Here is a 16,979-nt window from a genome sequence, read left to right as displayed (position 1 = left end):
TATGCTGTATAATCTATTCTCGTATTAAAAATATACATAAGAAAGGAAGGGAGAAGCCTAAGTGATATTTACATTCACTAGGAACTACCTAATTATTGCAGGCCACCACACTGTATTCTACGCCAAGTAAATCTTCCCTGGAATTTTCCACTGATTTCATCCATTGAAATAATCCCTATGCCCTATTCTTATATCAAATAATATATACAAAAAAGAAATAAGGTAAGTGACAGTGCCATACACCTGGAATTGGCTAATTATCACCTGACAACACCTCATGTGTACTCGTTTGCTAATTTTCACTGTTTATTTCCCCTTGAAATATGCCGTATAATCTATTCTCGTAATAAAAATATATATAAGGAGGGAAGGGAGAGGTCTAAGTGATATTACATTCACCTGGAACTACCTAATCTATTATGTATTGTCTAGATTTCCTGCCAATCATTTCATAGCTATATATTAGCAGCTGTCACAAGGCTGACATTGGCAGTATTGCACTCCCCCTAGGCAGGCCACCAGTATCAGTTTACTGTCGTCTTTCAAGGTGAAAGTATGTCGGATTTGCGCCTGTCAAATTCCGGTGCTTTTTAGCCCCATGCAAAGGGCCCTGTGACCTCTACCCCCTACTAAACCTCGTATGGAAAGAGGTAAAGGGCTGACAAATGATAGAGAGTGACTGCGATCTTTCTGGTGAGTAGAACAGTGCAAGTGGAAATGTAAATAATGTGTAAACAGCAAGTGAAGGGAATGAATGTAAACATAAGTGAACAGTGGAAAATAGTTTTATAAGTTACTGCAAGTAACAGGGCATAACACAGTGTAAATAAAATAGAAATGTAAATAAAATAGAGAATGTAAATAGAAATGTAAATGAGTAGTATTATAAGAATACGAGTATATATACTAGGAGTATTGAAAGTGAAAGTTTCACTCTAGCATGTATGAATACTATGAATTATGAGAGTGAAGGTGAAAGTGACATTCACTCTCAACGCTAGTATACAGGACGAGAAAGTGAATGCTATGTATTTTACTGAAAGAGAAATTGAACGCCTACAGTGACAATAAACTACTATTACTGGAGGAAACTTGTGGATAAAGACTGTAGATATATATAAGTGTTATATAGTAATAGAAATATAAAGTGTGAGGGGTTTTATGAATAAAAAATGAGAGAACACCAGCGGCGAACGATCGCAAGTGGGAAGGTCATACGCCCTCGTAATTTTCATTGCTTTCACGGTTTTTTTTTTTTTTGAGTATGGATTCCAAACTATTTGAGAATCATAGAATAGTGTTTCTAGTGATAATATCAGGCTGTGGTACTCAAATTACTGGTTGTCGGGAAGTGTAAAGTTGAGACTTCGTTACCCAACTTCAGAGGTCTCCACAAGTCCTTCGGTACTCGACAAAGGCTCAACAAACATCCCAGGAGAAAGCTGAAGGTATGTGTCATATGCATATTTTAATTTTAATATTCTAGGACTAATAACTGATTTCTGGCAAATATTTTTAGAGAGTCTGTGCGAATATGCCCGCAGGAGCCGTAAGTCAAAGCAAAACAAGCCCGCGGTTTAGGGGTTAAATGGTGTCAGAAAAGAGGCTGAAGAGGATCTTGAGATAATAATGAAATGGACTCGTGGCTGACTAGGGGGAAAGCAAGACTCTAGGAAGCGTTAACAACTGTTCAAATATTATAATAGTAATGATAATAATCATAATAACAGTAATAAGAGAAACAACAACAACAAGAACAACAATAAAAAACAACAGTAATAATAATCATTATTATTATTACTGTTATTATAATATAATAATAATAATTATAATAATAAAAAAAAAATAATAATAATAATAACAATAATAATGACAATTTTATTATTATAATAATAATAATAATAATAATTATTATTATTATTATTATTATTATTATTATTATAGTATAATCGCTTATCATTAGAAAATTTCTAGAGATGGGAAAGAAGTTGTATGTGGCCTTCATGGATTTTGAGAAAGCATATGACAGGGTGGATAGACAAGGACTGTGGAAAGTATTACGAATTATGGAGTAAGTGGGAAGCTGTTGAATGCCATGAAGAGTATGTATGACGGTGTTAAGGCTGCAGTGCGTGTGCACAGTGAACTTACTGAATTTTTCTCTTTGAAGGTTGATTGAAACAGGGATGTCATGTTTCCACAGTTGTTCAATCTGTGTATGTATGGGGTTATAGAAGAGATACCCTGTAGGGCAGTGGATCTTGAAGCGGCCCTAATGAGACATGACAGTGTTTGGAAACTCCCTGTACTGTTGTTTGCAGATGATGCTGAGTTGTTAAGTGAAGATGAAGGGGAGCTGTAAGGCTTATTGGATGAGTTTGGGAGAGTGTAAGAAACGGAATCTAAAGGTAAATGTAGGGAAGAGTAAAGATATGGTCTTCGAGAGAAATTAAGTTACTGAATGTACAGTGAGGTTGGATGGTGAGGAAATGGAAAATGTGAGTGCGTTTAAGTGCTTGGGTAGTGTGATGAGTAAGGATGGAAGTTTAGAGGGTGAAGTGCTTGAATGGGTACAACAAGGAAGAAAGGTTGCTGGTTCCTTGAAGGCAATGATAAGAAACAGGGAAGTGAGCATGGGAGTGAAAAAGTTACTACATGATAGTATTATGATACCAACTTTAACTTATGGAAGTGAAGCTTCGACCTTGTTGGAGGGACACGAGTCATGAGTGAGACCAGTGAAAATGAGTTACGAAATATTTGAAAGGAGCCTGTGGAGTCACATGGAGAGACAGATTAACAAATGAGAAAGTGGTGTGGATGTGGATGTGATAGGAAGCGTTAGGAGAAAACACTGAGGTGGTTTGGCCGTGTGGAGAGGATGGAGAGTGAGAGACTGACGAGGAGAGTATATGTGAGTGAGGTGGAAGGGGAGAGAGGGAGAGGGAGGCCAAGGATGAGATGGAGGGATGGGATGGAGAGGTATATGAGAGAGGGGGGTGTGAGCTGAGAGCAGGGCGATGAAATGAAGGAGGACAGAGCGACATGGAGACGATTTGTTTGTGGTCACCCCTTCCGAGGTCTTGACAAATGATAGGTAAATAGTTTGTTATTATTACCTAACGTTTTTATTCATAATTCAAACGAAATGGGTAAATTATAGGCCTATTTAACCCTTCCAATCTCAGTTACCTCCTACGACACAATCAAGCCTCTTAAACAAGGAGAAACAATTTACATGCTACTTCACTGGAACAAAGGGTTAAATCACCACTAGAAATGAGTTAAGGGAGAAACTGCGAAGCAAAGACAAACTGAAGAAAGGTGGAATCAGGATTATGGAAGAAGACAGACAAGGACTGAGTAAAGGTAAAGGAGGGACTGGTATGCAAATGGAGATAGATAGAGAGATAGATAGAGACAGACAGACAGACAGAGACAGAAGTAGAGGAAGAAGAAGGAAAAACTGGAGAGAGAGGAGAGAAAGCGTGTTAAAGTAAGAGAAGGTGGCATGGCAGCACATAAGTCTCACTGGTCTTAATAGCATTTCATTTCTCTTTCTCTCTCTCTCTCTCTCTCTCTCTCTCTCTCTTGTCCTTCAACTCTTCCTATTTCTACCTATTTTTTTTTTATCCCTTCCTCGCTTTCTTCTTTCACTGCCCTAATATACCGGTATATTTGTCCTCGTCCTCCTCCTCCTTCTCTCCATTCATGTTCCTCCTCCCATTTCCTTCCCTTCCCCTCCTTCCTCCCTCTGTCCACTCTTCTTTCTCGTCCTTCCCGTCCTCCATACTCTCATTTCTTTCCTCTCCTTACTCTTTTCTCTTCGTCTTTCCCTCTTATCTCCTGGTTTATGAGAGAGAGAGAGAGAGAGAGAGAGAGAGAGAGAGAGAGAGAGAGAGAGAGAGAGAGAGAGAGAGAGAGAGAGAGAGAGAGAGAGAGAAACCAAATGGAAGTAATTTTAAAAAAGGAGTGAGAGATTAAAAATGCTAGAAATGTAAAGAGTTATTTTGAAATTTAGAGAGACTGTTGAATGATAAAGTGGTGTGATGTGGTATGGTGTGGTGTAGTGTGGTGTGGTATGATGTGGTGTAGTGTGGCATGGTGTGCTATGGTGTTGTGTGGAGATTGTGGTGTTGAATGGTGTGGTATGGTTTGGTGCCGTGTGGGGTTGTGATGTTGTATGGTGTAGTGTGGTTTGGTCTTTTGTGGAATGGTGCAGTGTGGAGCTGTGTGGTGTGGCATGGTGCTTTGTGGAGTTGTGTGGTGTGCCATGGTGGGGTGTGGTATGGTGCGACGTGTAGTTGTGTGGTGTGGTATGGTGCTGTTAGGAGGTGTGTGGTGTGCCATGGTGCTGTGTAGAGTTGTGTGGTGTGGTATGATGCTGTGTGGAGCTGTGTGCTTTCGTATGGTGTTGTGTGATATGGGCCGTGTGGAATTGTGTGGTGTAGTATGATGTGGTGTGGAGTTGTGTGGTGTGGTGTGGTGTGGTGTGGAGTTGTGTCGTGTTGTGTGGTGTGGTGTGGTGTGGAGTTGTGTCGTGTGGTTGGGTGGTGTGTGGAGTTGTGTTGTGCGGATTTGTGTTGTGTGATTTGGTGGTGTGTGGAGATGTGTGGTGTGGTATGGTGCTGTGTGTGGGCTTGTGTGGTGTGGTGTTGTGTTATTTTATATTTCAAGAAAGAAGGAACCAAAGGCCAGGAGCCCACAAATTGTTCCCTTCAAGAAAAAAAAACAAAAACAGTATTAGAGCCAAATTCAAGATCGGTTCGTTTCGAGATACCTGGACACACTGCACTTGAAAGACTGGCGATCATGGGCAGCAGGATGTACAGACAGAGATAGACTGTTGCAAAGCTGACCTGTTGCATACAGGAATGGCTGGGAGTAACGGTTAACTCTTGCATTTGAAAGTTGAACAGAAATGGGAAGAGAGTTTGTTGCTAAAAGGGTGTTACACTCCCGCAGTAGTGGCAGAAGGATGCAAGCAGACAGTTCAGAAGAACAGTGACCATGGAAGAAGCGATAGAAAAGAAATAAAGATGCAATAATGCGGCGAAGAGACGGAGGTTGAAGGAAGGCAGTAAGAGGAAGAGAGTTAATGATGCAAAAAGCCTTTGACTCTATCTTGTTGAGAAGAGCTGTATGTGGGGAGTCTCCCCAGGCATGAGAGATTTACTCTACACAAAGGCGAATAAAACATGTTTATAAAGTCAACAACTGTACATGAGGAAAGAAGGCACGGAGTCGGCTTAGCACACCTAATCTCTTGGAAGTAGATTTTACGTGGGAGGTAATACGATCTTTCCATTATAAATCACGGGAGAATGAAATCCCAAGTAAGTTTAAAGATGATGCAGGATTGAGTTTGATATTGTTAAAAATCAGAGGATACTCAGGCGGGAAATTTCATCAGGTCGATAGATGTAAGAACTGAGACTTCGATGCATTATAAACAACAAAATACCATTTACCCCAAGCATAATTGTGAGCCAAGTCAGACATTAGGTTTGCCAGAGCCTTAGTCCCTGTTTGTTGAAGAAACTGCTGAGATGGATGTTGCTGGAAGCAAATGGGCGGGTGGAAGCTGGAGTCATCAGTGTATGCATGGATTGGGTTAGATGTACTGTACAGCTTAAAAGGTCATTGGTCAATAAAAGGAAGAGCGTTGGTGATGGGACAGAGCCCTGAGGAACATCACTACTGATAGCTCTAGGAGAAGAATGGTGGCCATCTATAACAGCAGCTATAGAGTGACCATAAAGGAAGCTAGAGATGAAGGCACAGGGGGAAGGATAGAAACTGTAAGAGGGCAGTTAGAAACTGGGAGATTTATGCCAGGCTCGATAGAAAGCCTTTGATATGTCAAGTGCAATGGCAAAGCCTTCGTCAAAGTCCCGAATAGAGGATAACCAGGAGTCTGAAAGGTAGGTGAAAAGATCGCCACTGGAATGTCCCTGGCAGAACCCATACTGACGTTCAGAAATTTGTCATTGAAAAGATGCTTTGATATTACTTTATTAAGAATAGACTTGAGAACTTTTGAAACACAGGATGTTAAAGCAATTGGGCGATAGTTAGAGGGTTGGGAATGGGCTTAATGACAGCAAACTTCTAGCAAGAAGGAAGGGCACAAGTTGATTTACAAAGGGGAAAGAGTTTAGCTAGGCAGGGTATAAGCACAGTAACATAGTTTTTTAGGACAACAGGAGGTACCCCATCAGGCCAAAATGCCTTCTTAGTACTGAGGCCAGTGCTGGAAGAAAATACATCCACTGAAGAAATTTTAATTTAAGTCATGAGGAAGTCTGAAAGGGGAATCGCCGGAATCATCTAAGGTACAATTGAAGGAGAAAGTCTGAGTGAAGAGTTCTGCTTTATCAGTAGGAGGAATAGCTTCAGAACCATCAGAGTGGAAAAGAGGCGGGAAGGATGATGAAGTAAAGTTGTTAGAAAGCTCTTTGGCAAGGTGCCAGAAGGAGCAGGAAGAATTCCAGTTGTAGTTCAGAGCAGTTAGCACAAATGAAATTATTTTTAGCAACGCGAAAAACAGACTTAGCGCAGTTCTGGTCAGAAACATACAGATGAGATTCTGGGGTGAGCTGGCTCCAGTACCTTTTGTAAGCCTTCTTGTTATAGACAACATTAGAACAAAAGTGATTAAATCAAATCTTATTTTGCATTATTCATAGGCTATGAAAAAGGAATGTATACTTCCACGCACGAGAGAATACCATCTGTAATGTGCAAGGAAAACCCAGAAGGCTCTCGGCCATGAAAGCAATGATCATTCCAGGGAAAATAAAAAAAGTAATGCCTGAGGACCTCCCATGCAGCAGCTTCAAAGTGCCACAACCGTCACTTCTTGAGAGGGTCCATAGGCCTTACTCGAGCAATAGGAAACGTTAAAGTGATAAGGTTGTGATTCCCAACAGAGAGGAAAGATTAACAGTGTAAGCAAAAGTATTTGCTTTAAGGGAGTGGTCAAGTCTGTTGGAACTGTCTCCAAGTTGTTTTGGAAAATGGGTAGGGTGTTGTACGAGCTGCTCTAGGTCTTTAGGATAAAAAAGATGTAGGCTTCCACACAAAGTGGATCAGTAAAATGAGAGGAAAGCCAAAGGCGGTGATAAACACTGAAATTCCCTAGAATGGAGATTTCTGGGAAAGAAGAAATAGATGTGTTCAATCTTCGAAATGAGGTAGTCAAGAAATTTTCATAGTCAGTAGATTTAGGGGATTAGTAAACAACACAGATATATTTGGTCAGAGAGTGTCAGGAAAGTCGAAGCTAGAGAGTAGAGAATTCAGAAGATTCAAGCTCAGGACCACTGTCAGGACTCTAAAATATAAGTTGTTGCGTACATATACACAACAGCCACCTTTGGCTTTGAAATCAGTTCAGAGAAAGTAGGAGGATACAGAGAAGGGTTTTCTATCAGTCGCCTCAGACAGTTGAGTCTCAGTGAGGAAGAGAAGGTGAAGTTAAGAGGAGGAGATGTGGTATTCAACAGAGGGAAAGTTAGAGGAAAGGCAGCGAATGTTGCAGAAAGGAAGAGGTGAGTCAGACAGCGGTTCCAGGCATTTGACTTGGTTGTCAGCAGAAGGCGGACGGTGGGGGCTTTGATGGTCCCCCCTCCTGGGGACTGCGAAGCGTGGTGATAGGACGCCATTTTTAGAAAAAAATTTGAATAGGATGTATGAGTAATGTGCCTGTAGTTTGGTGTTGAGAGTTAAAGGAAACTGTGTTGGAGAACACTGGAGAAAGAATGAGCAATATGGGACTTAGTGGTTCCAGGCAAACATTGGTGTTTCTTTCTCCAATTTGTCAAAGAACAGTGAATTGGAGAGCATGCTGGCCTACTCTCAGTGTTGCTTGGACTCTGAAAAAGTTCAGCAAAAGGGGATGGTCATGAGCTACTTCAGAGGGCTAATGAGACCGGCGCTCCAGTTTTCCCTGTCATCAGCTTTCCATCCACCTTGGGAATACATCCCTGCCAGATTGGTGCTACAGTCTACTCTAGTGGTGTGGTATGGTAATATGTGGAGTTGTGTGGTGTGGTATGGTGCTGTGTGGAGTTGTGTAGCGTGCCTTGGTTCTGCCTGGCGTTGTGGTGAAGTATGGTGAACCAAATGGTAAGCAACTATTAGATAGTGTGGTGAAGAGGTGTTGTGGTATGGAGGGGATAGTATGGTGGTGTCCATTTCCACCCTCGTCCACTGATTGCCTCATCTTCTCATTCCACCCATTCACATTTCAGTCATTCCCATTCCACTCGTTCCCATGCAAGTCATTCCCATTCCAGTCGTTCCCAAACCAATCATCCCCATTCCAGTTGTTCCCATTCCAGTCATTTCCATTCCAGCTGTTCCTATTCCTTCTCATTCCACTCGTTTCCATTCCAGCCATTCCCACTCCATTCCATTCTATTCCATTCCACAGGCTGCATGGAGGAGGACGCCTTCATGTGGTGGCACTGATACAACCAGGCGACTCAACAGCCTGGTTATACAGACATCTCTCAACTGCTTCCCTGTCCCTCCTAAAACGGATTGTGGACTTCCTAACCCGTATCCTCGTCAGTGAAAGCTCTCTAACATCTTTTCCTATGCGGCTTATTTTATTACACCCACCTTATTCTCATCTTCTGCTTCATAAATCCTTCCAATGTCGCCATACTCTATGTAAGTAATGTACAAAAGGACATTAACCAGCCATATCCAGAACTATATCGCTAAGGAAGAGGTGTTTAGTAGTTCCCTTACTTGACAATAATACAGGCACAGAAAGTTATTTGAAGTCTGTAGTTCACTGGGTTTACAGTTAAATGAATCTAGGGCTACACACTCTATTTACTATCATTACAAATTTCTCACTCTGGTCTTTCTATTCCTTTTGTTATTTGATATATGCTCCTTTCTGATTGTGTCTTGTCATGTGAACTGATTCCCATATCTCGTTTTCGTTACTATATTTGATTTACTTTACCCTGACAATTTTTAGTCCTTTTGCAGCATATGTCACGTTGCTCAGTGATAGAAAAATACAATACTACGGCTCTGCATCCTTCCTTTAGCGCTAACTCGCAACAAGCGCTATGTGGAGAGATGGCAACTTTACGCCTAGTAAAGATGACCTCAGTATACTGTACATCCTCTCTTTTTTGCTGTCCTATGCTTAGCTTATACTTGAAATGTACTCACACTGTTTAGGAGGAGGAGCTGGGAAGTCTGGGCCAACCAGTATACTTGGGTTAGTTTCTACTTTCTTATGCTGCTTGATTGCCGAACCCTAGAAATATCTTCGTCAGTGAACTGTTGAGTTACTAAGTGATGAAGTTGAAAGTAACCCTTTGCACCCCCCCTTAGAGAGTCCAGGGCAGTTACAGGGGCCTTCCTAGGACTTCTTTGGATGTTCCCCAGAGGTTTAAGCCATATTCACAAAGATTCTTAAGTTCAGATTTTTATGAATACTGATCCCCTATGTTAGGCCAACAAATGGTCCAGTTGTTTGTCGTATGGTGGAATTACTGTCATCTAAGTGCTGGCTATTCAGCTCTTTGCTTGTCAAGTATTGTAATATATTATATAGTAGTCGTAGCCGAGCTGTTGGTAATAGTGAGTAAATATGTGAGGAAAATAACCTCAGTTCACTTGTAGTCGATGATGGGAGAAGATAAGAGATGAGTCTGGGTTGACTTTAGTTTTATTGTCTTTAAAAGGAAAAAGCTCAAGATTATATACGAAGTTTGTCTCACAAGAGTGTCTTGAGGTAAGGGCGGTTTTATGCTTGCTAATTTCTCTCCCAGCTTTTCTCTCGCAAGACCTCCTTTCTCACTCTCTCCGCTCCAGTCTCCTAATTCCTTCTGACCTCTCCTCTTTCTTTCCGTATATAAGAACTTCCTGTGGTAGGTGGGGGCGCTCACCATCCACTCACTCGATGTAGTGCTGCTCTCGGTTGTCTGCCCTTTCCTCTCCTCCATCCCTCTTTCCTTTCATCCTCTTCTGTCTTCCTTTCGTTCATTCTTTCCTTGTCCTTCTGCCTATGGGCAACTTTACATTCCCTCTTCTGTCTTTCTTTCCTTCATTCTTTTCTCTTCCTTCTGCCTGTGGGTGACTCTACACTGAGTGACAAGCCAAATGGTTTCCTGTACACCAGGAAACCATTTACTACGCTGGGTGGTAACCATATAACCAAATTTTGGCGCCTGGTGGTTTAGTGGGTAATTATTGTGTTCCAATCGGATTGAGCCGGTGAAGGTTTATATCCAAGGGATGGTTAGGGTTGATTGCTCATGTAATGCCACTCAGGGATGAGTGAAGCTGGTCACTCTCATCTTAAATGTCGGGACCAACTGCCTAGCCCCAGGCTCCTCCGCTCCTCATGGGGCAATGTAGGATTGGATGATAGATAGATAGATAGACAGAACTTCCATCACGTGGGCTACACTGTCGTTGAAATGTTCTAGAAGCCTGTGTGTGTGTATGTGTGTATGTATCGTGGCTTTCCGGCCAAGCGTCACGAGGTGCTGAATAAAGCATTCCTCAGCGGGAATTTGCAAACGATGTTCCTGTAGGCCATAGGCATGACTTTGATTTAACCTTCTAGATGACATCTATGCTACTAGCTATTATTTATGGTATTTTAGAGTCCTGACATGCTCAGTGTTCTTATCCTTGTGCCTGATGCTGATGTGTGTGTGTGTGTGTGTGTGTGTGTGTGTGTGTGTGTGTGTGTGTGTTCTTTACAATAAATTGTTATTTAGCATTTCTACCATGAACTGTGTATATTAATTCTCATTATCTTCATGAGATTTGGTATATTTTTGTAGCGATTTCTCAAACTCCAAGGTGTGGGTATATTTTTGTAGCGATTTCTTAAACTCCAAGGTCTGAAATTAACTCAGATACGAGAACTATTTTCCTGTTTTATACATATAGTCTTGTGGCAGCAAGTATACATTGCATTACAACATTATCAGAGTGAGCGTTAATTCTTCACTGTGTCCATGCTGTCCAATGTATAATAGCTCTCTTAAAAGAGTATACGGACTGTCCATTCCTGCCCCACCACCACCACCACAACCATCACCACCATCTTAAGCAAGTACTGTTTACTGCCCCTTCCTACTTCCCCCCCCACAACCATCTTCACCAAGCACACTGCCCATCCCTTCTCCCCTCACCACCACTACCACTCTTGCTACCACCATCACCACCACCATCTTAACCGAGTATATTGCCTCCGTCTCGCCCACAATACCACCATCCCAAGCCGTTTGCCATATAACATTACGTTCCCCCCTTCCTCCGTATTTAGTGCTAATCCGGATTGACTGAGCTTAAACTGATCTATCAAAATTGGACTAGACGTAAAGGCTCTGAACTGACCTGTTTGTAGCTGAACTTGAATGAATATTTGCCTGAATTGTCATATAGGAGTCTGGGTGGATATGAAAAATTGAAGATACGATTGTCCTGATGGGCTGCACTGGATTATGTTTTTCGTAAGACTCAAAACCTTCTGTCCTGTGATGTTTACCAGCGGCGATAGCGAAGCTGGTATTGATTTCAGTTTGTGTGTGTGTGTGTGTGTGTGTGTGTGTGTGTGTGTGTGTGTGTGCATTAGCACGGTAACTTTGCAACCGCTCAAGATATCATCACAAAATTTTACAGGTGTACTAGGGCAAAAAGCGATCACGAGTTCGAAACTGGTGAAAGCAGGCCGAGGTCTGTCTGTCTGCTACCACAATAATTTCGCAACCCCTCAAGATATCAAAAAATTTATATGTTCAGTGAGCAACAGTAGTCGTGTCGCGGTTTTGTCCGAAGATTAAATGTAACTCGTGAAACATTATGAACCGTCCGTATGACAGACGGCGGAATGTACCAGACGCTTAGCCCGTTAGCTTATGTTTTCACCAAATTTCACGACACGATTATTGTTGCTTACTGTCCGTAGCAGGGATGAAAATCCCCTACGAAGTCGATAATGGTGAAAGTAGGTGAAGGTCTGTGTGTCTATTACCACAATAACTTCGCAACTGCTCAAGATATCATCACAAAATTGTACAGGTGTGTAATAGGTAAGAAAATATCCTACAAATTAGAAATTGGTGAAAGTAGGTCAAGGCCAAGGTCATATTCCGAGCAGCGCTATACCCCATACCAATTACTTTGGCCAGGCATGTATGGTAACACTGTTCTGCCCGAGACTCTGATTGGCTGGAGGTGTTTGTTCGATTTCGTTCTTGCCTTAACCGATACACTCTTTATTAATAGATGTGATACTGAGTTTTTCGACGGCACAATCGTCAGAAGCAATATGAAATCCGCTATATACTTAGCAACAATGAAATTTTCGCAGGAAGATAGAGATAATGAGTCAACAAAGTGTTACATTACAGTCCAAGCCAAGGTCAGCATTCGAACAATTCCTTTACGTTCCAGAAAGTCAGTAAAATTACAGAATATCAAGGAAACCTGCTTAATCTAAACGTTGCTATAACACATTTAAATTATAAGATCAGTCCGCACCCTTAAACCGTGCCACAACTCTGAATAATTAAAATAATTCAAATGAAAATACGAGTTCTGCGGGGAGGGAGGCAGCTCAATCGAACAGCCACTGAGCGACAGCTGAGTGAAGGCGGACTATTTAAACTTCAGAGACCTTAACCTGACTGGTTATCGGAATGTAATAACCACGATATCTAGACGAACTATACATCGTGGTAATAACAAATGTACCCTCTCACGTACAAATTATATTAAGTTTTCTATTTGTTTACTTTATAGATATTTGATTACTTGATTAATTTAGAAAATATGAGGATGCGAAAGATGCAGAAAAATTTCTCCCTTCTGAACTTCTTCATGAAGTGATAGGCTATACCAGTCCTTTCATTTTTACTTCATATTCGATGTAAGTCCCGTGCATCCATATTTAAAATGTAAAATAGTACAGGGTATTTCCACTTTTTACTACTAGTGAATTTAATAACATATACTTCACTGTCCAGTTTATTTGCAAGCCTATGTACAGTACAAATAATCATATCCACCTTCATCTTCTTTTTTGTCCTCTCTCTCTCTCTCTCTCTCTCAAAGGACACACACACACACACACACACACACACACACACACACACACACACAAATACGAAGCTAAAACAACAGGTATAATAGGTTATCAATACAAAAATAAAACGTGAGCGTGATTTATTGGATGTTCTGAAAAAATGTGTAGGCTACGTACTGGTGCTCTATATTAAGCTCTTTCTCCATGTGCGTCATCTTCACTTTCATTCTCGTCACTTGTATCAGAAATTATGTTAATAACAAATTCCTCAAACAAATGGTCTTGTGCGATGTCTTTGGCACGGTATTCATCTTCGATTTTCTTCGTGTGGCTGATGCAACTACGCCAAGTTTCAGGGGTAATCTTGTTCATAGCCTCGTGAGTAATTTCCACAACTCTCTTCAGGGACTGATCTGCGTTTGAGTTTTTTTTCTTTACTTCGCTCTTCAGCTGTGCCCATATTAATTCAATAGGATTGAACATACAGTGGTAAGGAGGCAGTCTGAGTATTATATGTCCCTTTTCCATGGCCAATTGGTCTATCTCATATTCTTGTTTGCCTTTATGTTGTTTGCAGACAAAATACAATTCCTTCTTTGTTTGAGATGGATCAAATGTGATATTGCCAGATGACAGCCATTCAATTAAATCGCCTTTCTTACTGCTGGTTGTTGGCATTTTATTGATGGTTTTTGAGTGATAGGAAGCATTATCCATTATGATAAGGGATCTTTCTGGGATGTTTGGAAGTAATTGTTCCTGAAACCACTGCTTAAACCGTTGATGGTCCATTGACTCGTGGTAATCTCCCTTTGCTCCATTCTTTGATCGAAACATCAAGAGTCCTCCCGGCACAAAACCATTTTGGCCACCAGCATGTAGGATGATGAATCGAGCTCCTCTCCCTGTCTTAAGTTTAGGCCCAACTACCCCATCACCATCAGTCCAGCATCGCTCAACGCATATATTCTGGTTAATCCAAGTCTCATCTAGGTAGATTTCAGGGCGAGGATGAGAACTATCTCTGTTACCTTTTATTTTTCTCAGATACGCATTTCTTGCAGTTACGATGTCTTCTCTCTCCATTAATATCCTTCTCCCACTTTCTGCTTTTTTGTATCTGAAGCCCATCTGCCTCACAACTCTGTGTAGAGAAGTCCTTGATTCATTGAAGGATATGGGTGATGTCTTGACCCTCTTCAGTAGTTCCGTCAATGATGGAAGTTCACCTCGCTCGTAAAAGGAAAGTAATTCCCTCCTGATACAGTCCTTTTGAAAGTCATCGGTCTGTCCTACCACAGTGGAGAGTCTTGAACGTGGAGGTGGTGTGTGTATAATTCCATCTCGTGACATTAAAACTTCACTCTTAATCCTCCTGACGGTCCTTTCAGAAGCCCCAGTTGCATCTGACGTTTTCTCAACGGCATGTGCAGCAGTTAGACATGATCCCTCACTTTCAAAATACTGGTGGACATTGTGGATGATATTCCTGGCTTGAGCTAAGTACTTGGTGGGTGCATACCGATGCCTAACTCTGTCCTTCAACGACGGTCTGTCTTTGCCAGGCATACTGTTACAGCCAGGCTGGATCGTGCCCAAACATACCTGCCAGCAAACCTACATATAAGTATACTCGGAAACATAATCATAACCTTTCCGATACGATGTCATTTAAAATAATTATGGTCAAGAGAAGTAATTTTCGAAACTAAGGGGCGATGTATAGCTAAAAGGTAAAAAATATCTAGCCTGTTTACTCGCCTCTATATTATACCTCTACACCACCTTTCCTTAAAACAAAATCGTCTATAGATAGCCTGAACTAAGTTAGAAAGGCACATCGCACTGAAGGATTTAGTAATGACTTCTCTCATATACACTTAAACTCGGTCAATTTAGTTCAATTTGAAAACATCGCTAAACATCAGAGTAGGCTAAAGGAAAATTGTTTCATTAAAACTTCTCTATTATCACAGTATATAAAAGCTCAAACGCCTAATATAAACACTTACAGTGACTGAATGACGAGAGAGCATGCTGTCGTAAGGGAAGGGGGGCAAAGAGCTCTCCATGATAAAGAAAAACGGTGCGCATAAATAAAAAAAACTTCTGCGTCCCGCCTTCACTCAGCCGTCGCTCAGTGGCTGTTCGATTGAGCTGCCTCCCTCCCCGCAGAACTCGTATTTTCATTTGAATTATTTTAATTATTCAGAGTTGTGGCACGGTTTAAGGGTGCGGACTGATCTTATAATTTAAATGTGTTATAGCAACGTTTAGATTAAGCAGGTTTCCTTGATATTCTGTAATTTTACTGACTTTCTGGAACGTAAAGGAATTGTTCGAATGCTGACCTTGGCTTGGACTGTAATGTAACACTTTGTTGACTCATTATCTCTATCTTCCTGCGAAAATTTCATTGTTGCTAAGTATATAGCGGATTTCATATTGCTTCTGACGATTGTGCCGTCGAAAAACTCAGTATCACATCTATTAATAAAGAGTGTATCGGTTAAGGCAAGAACGAAATCGAACAAACACCTCCAGCCAATCAGAGTCTCGGGCAGAACAGTGTTACCATACATGCCTGGCCAAAGTAATTGGTATTAGTGATGTAAGACTCGCGAGTCAATCGTTCAAATCGAACGATTCCTTTCGCTGAATCGGGTGTATCGAGTCATTGTTTTCATTAACTCGTTCACTTAGTATAAGTTTATATTTTAACATTATATATCGGTTGAGACTCGAGAGTGGTATGTGCACTGCTCATATCATTGCCTGGCATGAGGACACACCACCACTCATACCACACCATCACTGGCTGTTCACTGACCAAGTGACCAGACCTTCAGCTCGTGGCAGGCTGCGGGTATCAGCCTCGAGTTATGGACACGAGTGTCACGAGTGACTTATAACTTTAGAACTCGACTGACTCAGGCCGCTCCGGGCAAATGTGGCGGGGCCCGACCCGGCTCACCACTCACGAGTTTGAAATACCCGGTCGCGGTATAAGTATTGCTCAGTGTTCACACCACTGCCTGGTATGAACAGTAGTGTGAGCACACATCACCACTCATAGCACAGGACCACTTGCAGGCAGCGTGTTCCAGCCTCGATTATTGAGTGTGAACAAGATTTCGTAGAACTCGAATTACATGACTCAGGCCACCCCGGACAGATGCGGTGGGGCCCGGCCAAGGCCCGGCTCACCGAGTCACTGGTGACTCACGAATTGGGAAGGATTTTAAATAACAGGTCGCTGTGTTTTTCATTTCTGTTTTATTCTAGCATTAAAGGTCCGTGAACTTGTTTTTTTAAATGCTAATTTGTAAGGAGAGTATATTATGAAATGTATGGAGAGTGAAAGATTGAGAGTGAGGTGTGAGGGATTAGTGGTAGGGGGAGACCAAGAATGAGGTGGAGGGATGGAGTGAGGAGGAATATGAGGGCGAGTGGGTTTGAGTGGGAGGAAGGTCATGTCTGGCGGGAGAAAGGTTGGTTTAGAGACGATTAAGTCTTGGTAACCCCATCGAGGATAATGGCGTCGGCCAATAGATAGAAAGATAGAACTGCCACAGTTTAATGGATTATGTTTGTTTTTGCTCTAAATATGTCATTTATTCAATTTGTTTAACGGAATAGTAAAGTTTTTTTTTTTTTAATTATGTAATATAGGTGTTTCATTCTTTACCCCGATAATTAAAATTTTCTTGCATCAGGTCCATAGTTAAACGCTAGTCAATAATGAATAGGAGGGAGTTGGCAACATTCAATGATTAACCGAGTGTTGAACGAGCGAGCTACGCTCTCTCACCCAACACCGACTTGCTCGGCTAGTCGGCTGGCAGAAGTAACGGTTGCTGCAGCCAGGCAACTGACTTGGTGAATCGAGTGACTCAACTACCCG

General features: G+C 41.6%; 1 protein-coding gene across 1 annotated transcript; it reads right to left on the bottom strand.

Annotated features, from left to right (window-relative positions):
• Positions 1 to 13,264: 13,264 nt before the first annotated feature.
• Positions 13,265 to 14,644, bottom strand: LOC145399544 (uncharacterized). Its single transcript, XM_080272143.1, has one exon. It carries the CDS (start codon positions 14,642 to 14,644, stop codon positions 13,265 to 13,267), a length of 1,380 nt encoding a protein of 459 aa, XP_080128269.1.
• Between the last annotated feature and the right edge of the window lie 2,335 nt (positions 14,645 to 16,979).

Source organism: Coenobita brevimanus, chromosome 49 (genome assembly GCF_032717465.1).
Source record: "Coenobita brevimanus isolate Jiangsu-jjx chromosome 49, ASM3271746v2, whole genome shotgun sequence".
NCBI lineage: Eukaryota > Metazoa > Arthropoda > Malacostraca > Decapoda > Coenobitidae > Coenobita > Coenobita brevimanus.
The sequence above is the reverse complement of the archived record's forward strand: the minus strand, read 5'-3'. Positions and strand labels throughout refer to the sequence as shown.